At 43.4% G+C, this 10,145-nt stretch overlaps 1 protein-coding gene across 1 annotated transcript in view; it reads left to right on the forward strand.

Moving 5' to 3' along the window:
• The window catches only part of NLK (nemo-like kinase), a 57,711-nt gene that overhangs the window by 372 nt on the left and 47,194 nt on the right, over positions 1-10,145 (forward strand). The window contains exon 2 of the mRNA XM_010133724.1: positions 1-213. This exon is cut by the window's left edge and continues 6 nt beyond it. Within this exon, the coding sequence (XP_010132026.1) occupies positions 1-213 (213 nt within the window). The remainder of the gene's footprint in view (positions 214-10,145) is intronic.

Genomic DNA, 10,145 nt, shown 5'->3' on the forward strand with positions numbered 1-10,145 from the left:
GGCAATGTTAAACCCCGGGCAGCAGCAGCCATATTTCCCATCACCGGCACCGGGTCAGGCCCCTGGACCAGCGGCAGCAGCCCCAGCTCAGGTACAAGCTGCAGCAGCTGCTGCAGTCAAAGCGCACCATCATCAGCACTCACAACATCCACAACAGCAACTGGATATTGAGCCGGACAGACCTATTGGATATGGAGCCTTTGGTGTTGTCTGGTGAGTAGAGAAACAAAACTGAACTGATTTTTCCTTTCCATTTTTTTACCAGTTCATAATTCATTCTTGGTTTTGTCATTTGAATCAGAATACAAGAAAGCTGCTTCCTACGGAATTTTTTTACTGGTTCTTCCCTGTTCTTAGAAAGTTGGCTTCCCTCGTTTCTGTTGGCAGAGCGAGGTTAGAGCGGTGAGGGGCAACCTCTGACTCACAGGCCCCACCATCCATCCCTTTTGAGACAAATGCGACTTGCGTGCATGCCTTCTACGTGTTTTACCAGAGTACGGGTGTTGTGGAGCTCAGCTGCGCTTCCCAAAGCTGCAGGTTAACAAATGAGCACGAGAACGCGGGGTTTGACCTGAGTCGAGAGGCAGAAATTAAAAGCTTAGGAAAATGTCTTCCTTCTTCGGTCACCCGTCAAGATCTCTGTCGAGGAGACGGTTTGACCTGCGGTAGTGTGCTGTGTGCTACCTGAAACAGAATAGCTGAACTTTGCTCTCCTCTCATAAATGTAAATGGGATTTTCTGCCTCACTGTAGTTCCGCCCACAGCCCCTTTATTCCCCCAGCCGCTGTTGCAGGGGATTTGGTCAGTGGAGCCTCATCTCTTCTAACACATTTTGTGACTGCCTTAGTACAGCGTGGGTAGTTACTGCTCTTCAGATCACTGGCATCATTTTTCACGGTGTTTTTTTTTCAATAAATGGTTGTCAGGTTTCCCGTATTCTGAAACGTTCGTTAGGGCCGTGGGAGATGCCTTGGCGGTGGTTTGGAGCGCAGGCGCGTCGCAGCACACTTCCTGTATCGCAAACACAAAGTTTGAAGTGTGCGGCTGTGCCGTGTCCCCGCAGAGCTTCCCCCGGTGTTCGGGCGACAAGACTTTGCTGCGGTGCTTCAGGGGTTTGGCTTTAGGTTCTGCCCGTGCGTCAGAGTTATGGAGATGGCGGTGGCTTGTGCCTGGGGTTGTGGTCTGTGCCACGCGTGGTGGCGGAGCACTTTGCAGGACAGGTCTCAAAAGAGCAAGACACATTATTCCTTCATCCCAGCACTTAAAGCTGGTCACGAGTGACCGTAGCAGTGTTTGTAATGAAATCGTGTTTTCTGAGCAGGCTGAACAAGCTGCACGAACTGCGTGTAGGTTAATGTTACGGTTGACCTTGTGTCCCTTAGTTCTGAGGGCCTGGGGAGTTCAGTGGCGTGCTGAGGTCTCACAGTCGGAGGGGTGCTGGGGTATGGTTAGTGCTGCTGTCATCATGCAGTGTAAAAAACAATGACAACTGACAAGAAATCTGCTGTAAAAAATTATCTATTTATTTCCGTCTGTATATTTTTTGAGAAAATGTGGAGTTTTTTAAACTTACTTGTTACAGGCTTGCTTAAATTTAGATCATTATGTAAGATCAGACCTTGTTATCATTTCTACAAGCATTTTGTTTACCTGTATATATTTCCTAGGTCTTTTTTTTCTCAGTTTCCTTTGCCAAAAAAATAAGATGCAGAGAGAAATCTGCTTTCATAATATTCAGTGGAATGAAAGGTCAAGCTTTCAATATTTCAATGCTGCATCATTAAGAATGCTGAGGGGGGAAGATGAAGGGTGGAAGGCAGCCAGGTCTGCACTTGACTGACCGCAGGTAGGACAGTGACACAAGTGTCACCTGCCTCAAGACCCCTGACTGGGCAACTGCATCCACACGCACAGGAACTGCTGCTAGCAGGACTACGCTGGCAAAGTCCTAACTACAGATTTACTTCAAGATAACAACAGCTTAAAAGGAAAAGAGAGGGAGGGTGTTAAGTAGACTAAAAGCAGAAGCGTGGAGGTCGGCTCTCCTCTGGTAAAGCTGTAGGGCTGTGCAGGCGGAAGGCGTCGCTGGCTGAAGTTCAGTTCCTCTCTGCTCACGTACGGGTGAGCTCAGTGGTCACCGTTAGGCTCTCGGCATTTTATATTTACTTCTGCGAGTGAATGGAGACTGAATTTAAGAGTTTGTAAACAGTAATTAAACTGAATTTTAAATTTCAATCAAAACGCGGAAGAGTGCCTGTGTAATGTGAGATAATGCCACTGAACGTAAACATGCATATAGATATTTATAGTTGACGTTGACTGAGACGTGAAGACCCGTCCTTCGGTACGAGCGCGACTCTGGGTTTTCAGTAACGGAAGGCCTAAGCTAGTTCTGAATAAGGATTCTGTTGCTTATCTGTATCTCTTTCTGAGTGTGTATTGTCACTCACAGACACCTGAAAAGTTCACAGCTGCACTTCTGAGGGAAATGGATGTTATTCTACAGGCAGTTTGAGTATTTGAAGAAGCTGTCTTTCATCTTGCTACTCAGATGTGTCATTGCATTGTCTAGAAAGATACGACTTACCCTGCGGTTCAGTTTAGCTTGTCAAATAGGTGATCAGTCGTGAGCGGTATTGAGTTTCCCGTTAGCGTACCGAGAGAGGCTTTGACTTGGCAGTTGAATTAGCGTTTGTCATTAGTTCATTTGTCTGGTACTTCATGATGTTTTGGGGTAGCTAATGTGCTGCTGGAGTTTTTTCACTCATGAAGAGCCAAAGCATCGTACTTCAGCATTTTCATTATTAACTCATAAACGCTCGTATTGCTGCTGGTATTTGTGTGCTGAAACTGTGTCCTCGCTCATCTGGTCACCGTTCCGTTTTACATCAACCACCCTTGGCACGTCACCTCCTTTGGCTGACTGTAGATTTTAAAGTGAACTTAACCCAAGCTGGCAGAGTAGAAAAGAATCTCTGGGACAATTGGCATTAAATTGCTGTATTTATCCTTTTTCGTTGTGCTTTAACATAAAGATGTGCATACTAGTGCAATGCCAAAGCTTGGAGTTTCTGCACTCTGGCAAAACAGAGTGGGGGGAAGGTGCTGAAGCAGGAAAAGATGTGCAGGTACCTTCCCCCAGGTTCTGCAGATTTGCGTAACTGCGCTGTAGTTTGGCAAATGGCCATGGACCAAATTGTGTACCTAGTTTGCTGAAAGCAGCGATTTGATCTTGAAATATTAACTCTTTACACATTCTTAGAGTGGTAAAAAAAAAAAAAATCCAGATTTCAGTTTCAGCAACAAACTCATTTTGTGCCCCGTGTTTCAAATTGTCTCTCTCGTTTTTGGAAGTCTTGTGTGTATGGTAAGGGTAAGGAGCTGTCCTTCGCAGGAGTGCTCCCTGATTTGCTGGGGAGACATGCTACTGCCATCTGGTGGGATTTGTAAAAATAATAATAATAATAATAATCGTAATTTAAAAACCCAGCTGTTGAACCTGCCCAAGGCTCGGAGTTTTGGGAGTGAGGGATAAAGCCGTAATACCGCTGCGAGAGGCGCTCGTGCTGTTTTCACGCAGGATTCCCAGTCCAGTGAAGAGGAACTGCAACTTCTGCGGAGGTGGACAGGGAATAATTACTTTTGTTCAAGCTGTTAACACTGCTGCTGAGATTTTGTGAAAATGTCGTGTTGGTTGGGATATATCCGCTCCTGTGGGATGAGAAACTATGACTGCAAGGTGTGTGGGGATTGTATTTGTCTTATATGTGTCTCTTAATTTTGAAAAGTTATTGTCATTCATCAAAAAGCTTTTGTCACTCATCACAGATTGGGAAACCAAGCGACCTGTTTTCTGATTATCAAAACTATGTGAAAAGGCATCTCTGTGGGAAATCCATTACAGATGACAGTAGAAAAAAGTATATGAATGGTTTGTTTTTTTTAAAAAGTCCAGATTTACTCAACTTTGAATTGCAGTGTGGTTTTTAATGTATTTGCTTCTAATGCTTTTTACTCAGAAAGTCAAACAGCAGTATAATGTTCCAAATGCTTTGACCGTTGCTGTTAAGACATTATGGATAGGCTGCCATTAATTTTAAAGGCAGAAATAATTTTAGGCCATATTTACCATTCATCCCTAGCCTTCAGAGGCCTGAAATCGCTAAAGTCATTGCTATATAAAAAATGGAAAGAATATTGCATGCAGTTGATAGTTGTCTGGACCCCAGAACTATTTTAAGAGGGTTTTGTGCACTATAGGGATGCTAAGCACAGCAGCAGGAAAGGTGTTTCCAGGATATACCCCTAATCTCCTAACTGTTACTTTAAAGGAACTTACTTTGAAGTCGTGCTGAGCAAGAATGCAACATAGATAACAAAATTCCTAGAATGTGTATCAGGAAAAAAACATATGTTACAGCTTCAAAAAAGTATGAGTAACTGAAGGATGCTTTCCCCTTCTGATGTCTGATACTGCTGCAAACCATGACGCTGTTTTGCATAGTTAATGCAAATAGTAATGCAAAAGTCCAGTCAGATAAGAATGAAAAGTTTAGAAAAAGCTGAATTATGAAAATGAGTTTTAAAAAACCCTTGAGGACTTTTGGCATGAGAGAGTTTTTCCTAAGCGAAAGCTGTATGCATCATCGTTTTCCAGTCCCTCAAAACTCACCTGTGAGTGGAAGACAGTACCCAAACGTTAGGAAATGTCTCATGTTAATTAGGATTTAGATGGACAATGGTTTGCTTGGCTTTAAACTGTTAAATCTGACATTTTATGTTAGTCAAAAATGACTTCTTTTGTGATTGATCACAAAAATACAGAAAGACTCTAAAGTTTATCCTGGAGCTCTCGTGAGCAAGACTGAGCGTAAATAGAGAACTGTAAGCAGGGAGTGCTGTCTCTGGTAGGGGGAGCAGAATATCCCCCAGAATTGGATAAAGAGCCTCTGGAAGGAGTAATCCACACCAGTAATGTCATCCAGAGAGGAGATCCCCACAAAACATTCAAACTGCGCAAATCCAAGACAAATCCAAAGAGCCTTTTCAAGGACTGATATTGGAGCTGGCTAGGATGCTACAACAGGGCTAACCAAGGGCAGGACTGGGTTCTTCTTAGGAGCAAAAACCAGCTACAATGAGGTGGGTTAATTTTTGCTGTAGTGAAATTTGCTTTTAGTTGTGGGCAACAAAAATGTTCAAAATTAATCAATGAAATGGTGAGAAAGTTTTAAAAAAAATCATTCCAGGGTACTTGGAGGACTTGGCTGTCTGATTGAGCGTGGTGCTCAGCGTGGCTGAGGATCTTCACTCATCTCTAGGTGAATGTGAAGCTTTTCCGCTCAGATGATGCATCTGCTTTGTCTACAGAGAAACAGAGAACTATGAACAGAAATTTCCGGTTGGAAAAGATCCCCACTGCGACTTCGCTCTGGTTCTGGTATGCACACGCTTCCCACTAGAAGCTGTGACGTAGGTGCCGTTCTGATGGCCTGGCGTCCCATGGATGGCATCATTTCGATAATGTCGCCTTTCTCTGGTCACCTGGGACGAGCCCCTTGGCTGCCGTAGCCTGTCCTGAGCAGGCGAGGGTGCCGCGCACAACCGGTGCGGGTGAGAGCGCTGCCCTGGACACCGGCTTTTTTTTAGTTTCCCGCTTTTTGTGCCACACTTCAGTGTGTTTTTCCGCTGTCTGATGCAGACAGGCAGTGATTTCCCAAGGAAGAGACAAAGTCGTTTTTATCCAGTTATTTCTTGGAGGAAACCGCCAGGGTGCCTGAGGCAAAAGAGGCGCTGCTGGCGACGGGGACATTACAGAGCAGAGCGTGTATTGTGTTTCACACTTTCCATCATGGTTTAAGGATCTGCAGGTGATTATCTTTAATCGCTGTGTCAGTATTTTTAAAGGATTGCTTTATCTAAATTGGATTCTGACTCTATTTGTGAAGAAATATAGTGGAACAATGACCTCATTCAGGTTTTTTATGTGGGAAATTTTGCAAAGCTTATATGTTTAAGTTGGGGTTGGTTTTTTTTCAAATTTCATGAAAAGAAAAATTCTGTTAACATTTAAATGACTATTCCCCAAATGTGCTCAATTAAATGAAATGGATATAATAACTCCTTGCATTTAAATTAGACATTGGGAATTAGGTGAAATTCTATCCAAGTAATATACTAGATTGTTCATTATTGTCTTGTAAGATGATGCAAGAAGGAAGGAATGTGGATAACGTTTTTTTTTTTTTCCCTCAAAGTTGGGCGAGGACCATTTTGGATAAATTAGTTCCCTGTAAATGATGCCACGGTCAGCATTTCACAGGCCACTTGAAATGCGTGGTGTTGGCAGCACCTGCATATCTTGATGGACCATTTTGGATAAATTAGTTCCCTGTAAATGATGCCACGGTCAGCATTTCACAGGCCACTTGAAATGCGTGGTGTTGGCAGCACCTGCATATCTTGATGCTGTTTGTGTCCACGCACAACCGTGTGCTGACAGTACAGTCAGATCAGTAGCGTTCAGTATTTTCTCTTTCAGAATTCTGCACATGTTCCAGCCTAATACTGATTTTCCAGAAGACACACTTCAGATGTTCTTTTCTTCTCTTCCACCTTTTTTTAGATTGTCAGTTTCACTAATCAGAAAACACAAATTATTTTCATTTTTACACATGGGTGATGGCGCAAACATTCCTACCAACTGTAGGTGGTCAAATAGAGTTGTAAATAAAGGTGAGTAACAAGTGTGCCTGTGGTGCGAGGCTGCTTGATGTCATGAGGCTGCTTGGTTTCGGGGGGGGGGAACAATGGGACTGAGAGCGCCAATAGCTTTGGGCAGGTACAGCAGAAGGAAGCCTTTGGGATGTGTCTGAAGTGTCTTTGATGACTTGTAATGGTTGTATCTGGGTCTCATGTATCTTTAATCCTCGGGAAAGTTCTGCATTCTAGTCGGGAATACGTAATATTCTGCTTTTCATAGGAGAAAAGTGAGCTCGATGTTGTGCAGAGCTTGCTTAAAATGAATTTCTGTTTATTAAAGTAAACAATAATTTGTTAATATAACTGGTAATTTTTTTTAAATGGCATATTAAAAAGATCCACAAAGAGCTGTAATTTAAGTGTTAGAAAATAAGAGAATTGAGAAGCCGGCTTAGCCTGCAAAACTGAGCATAGAAGGAGTTTTATGATGGAGGGAGATGTTTGGGGGAATACTACTGTATTCTAGGTTAAACTATTTCTGTAGGATGCTGTACGTAAGTCGAGCCGTTTGTTCTGTATTTGAAGATTAGCGTTTGAAGTCCTGTTTGTCTGAGTCGTTTGTCAGCAAATGCTGAAACGAGGCTTTGCTGCTGGATGTTGTGCGCCGATGAGATCTGTCTCCCAGGTGTTTTCATGTGGAAGTTTTGGTTGCTACAGTGCAGTGTGCCTTCAGTTTCTCCACCAGAAAAGTTGCAGTGGAGCAGTCGAGTCCTCTTTTAACACAGAACGTGGAAAATTTCCCCACCTGTGTTTTTGAAAGATGGGCATGGTGCCTAGGGAGTGTTACAGTCTTGCATGATCTGGGGATGGTTTAGTTGGGTGGAGCGTGCAGCTGGAACGTTTAATCCATTTATGTCTGTCTTCTGCTTGGTCTAGCAAAGGTTCCGCATGCTGACTGTGTGGTGTCCTCCCCTATAACCATTCTGGTGCTCACCATTGCTTGGTGACCCCCATGTTCTCGTACAGTCTCTGGTGTGAGGTACGCTGAGCAATGTTAATTACTTGCTAGTAGCAACAGTATCTTCTAGGGCTGTTCTAACTGTTCCAAATAGAAATTCATTTCAGACAAAGATTAATTTTTTTTCTACCTTTGCTGTGTTCATATTTCTGTTAGTCTGATTTCTGTGCTTATTTACTAACTCCGGAGATTTCCCGAGTGTAGAACTGGCTATGTGGTTGGATTCATTAAAAAATTGAAGTCCTCAGAACAGGAATAAGATGGTACGGGGCAATTCAGATTTTGAAATCCTTCTGGGATATGAGAAGTGACGTAAAAAAGTAGGATCTGTCTGTAGAACAGCTTCTAGGGTTTACTGAAAACCCATTTATTTCTGGTCAAAAGAATTCAGTAAAAAGAAGCTTGGCTCAGTTACTGCAATTTCCCCTGTAACCTTTAGACTGTAAGAGTAAGCACTTGATTAAAGATTAAGTTATAAATATTATTACAAGAGTAATTTATCTGAAAATGTTTGGATTCTGTTTCTGAAATTCCAGCATATATTATGCCGGGTACTTGCTTAATAGCTGATGTCCGTTTTGAATTTCTGTAATAGATTGTTTAATGGCTGTGATCAATGACTCTCTTCTCTGTTGCTTAGTACCAGGTATTTGTGACGATACAGTCTCGGTTTCCAAGCTGTAGCTTGGATTTAAGTCAGGTTGAGTCTGTCCTAAATTACCTGTGAAGTTGGGAAATTCTGAAAGTACTAAATAATGTGTTCAGGTGATGCAGCTTTGGCGCTGGTTGCACTAGAAGAGAGCCCCGTTAGCAGTGGTGTCCGTTGTGGGGGTCTCCTGCCGTGTTACTGGTTATGGAAATAACAAGGTATGGCCGTGTGTGTGCTGGGGACCTGTGGGAGCTCAAGGGGAACTCCTAGGAGGAGAGACTTGGGGTGAGGGTGGGTTAACTGGAATTGCAGGATGGAGCAACTGGGAGAGTCCCTGGTGCACGTGGAATTCCCAGACTCTGTGTGGTCAGTCATCCCGCTGGGGTGGACTAGTGCAGATTGGTTTTCAAACGCAGGAAGGAGCTTTACAGCCGTAGAAGTTGCCTGACGTGGGTGTGTTCAGCTGTTCTGCAGCCAGCTAAGTGCAGTCGGAATGGACAAAGCCCCAGTGTTAGAACTGGGAAATACATCACGCAGGAGATGCTTAAGTTCTGTTTTATCATGAGTCAAACGAACTATTATATCCAATTTTGTAAGAGTAGACCCCTGAGTGAGGTAGTACACGCTTAAATAAAAGTGGCTTATGACAGGCAGCACAAATGCGTATGTAGAGGACAGAGGCGTGTGGTTAATGCATTTATTTATTGATAATAGTATTTGACCATAATAAGCAGTAACAAGTAAGAAGTGAATGTGAGTGGTAGTGGACAGGGTGGGTAATGGGTGGTGTTACAAACCACAGCAATTATCTAAATACCTAAATACAGAGAGGTTATTAAAATCAGTGGTGCTGTAACATAAGCCATACCTTTTAAAAAGGTAACATAGGTAACACATTTTCTTTACCTTTTTTCCCCACTGAGTTTGAGTGTTTTTTCATCACTTCCATCACCCTTTTTCTCATTTTCCAGTTCTGCCTGTGGTGCTTTGTATGAAGTGCAGCTTATCAACAGCATGTTTAAATGAAGACAATAGTGTTTAGATACTAGAGGGCTAAGTTGTAGAAAATAAATACTGCTTTTCTGTGGAGCTCACTAGGGCTTTATCCATGGTGCATAGTAGGAGTAACTTGGAATAGACCAGTCATCTCCTCTGTGCGTCCCGTATGCCATATGATGGACTACAGACCAGCCCATGGAAGCATGTGCATGTAGATCCCAGAACTGAGGATCTTCTAGGGAAATCCCCAACTCCCCTGTGGTCAGAAATGCCCTGACTTGGCCCAAGTGTGATATATTAAAATCGTTGAGGTTCTGATACTTTTAGCATTTGATTATGTATTTTAGAGTACATGAGAGCCTTGATCAATGAAATTGTCAGCGCATTTTTCTAGGTTTCAGAGTTCCATAATTTTTGCTACAAACCACCCGCAGGGAGACTCAGTAATCGTGTTAAAAATGACAGCGGTGTTGGCTGAACGGAGGTGTGTAATGTGTGAGTGTGTACGACACGCTGTCAGAACTGCGCGGGAGCACTCTGGTGCAGACGACCCCACGGAGGGGGAACAGGAGACGGGGCAAAGTGTCGGTGGCGTCGGCTGCCCTCAGCCTTTCGCCAGAGAGCATCGCAAACCCCACCGCAGTCGGCACTGCATCTTCACATTGAAGCTCTTTCTTCTTTTGTTCTGTGAGAGTGATGGACAAATGATGGTGGAGTTATATCAGCGTTGATATTAAAGAACCTCTGTGGCTAAGGCTGGCTTTTTCACCGGGGCCC

The sequence above is a fragment of the Buceros rhinoceros genome, unplaced genomic scaffold (genome assembly GCF_000710305.1).
Source record: "Buceros rhinoceros silvestris isolate BGI_N320 unplaced genomic scaffold, ASM71030v1 scaffold12273, whole genome shotgun sequence".
NCBI lineage: Eukaryota > Metazoa > Chordata > Aves > Bucerotiformes > Bucerotidae > Buceros > Buceros rhinoceros.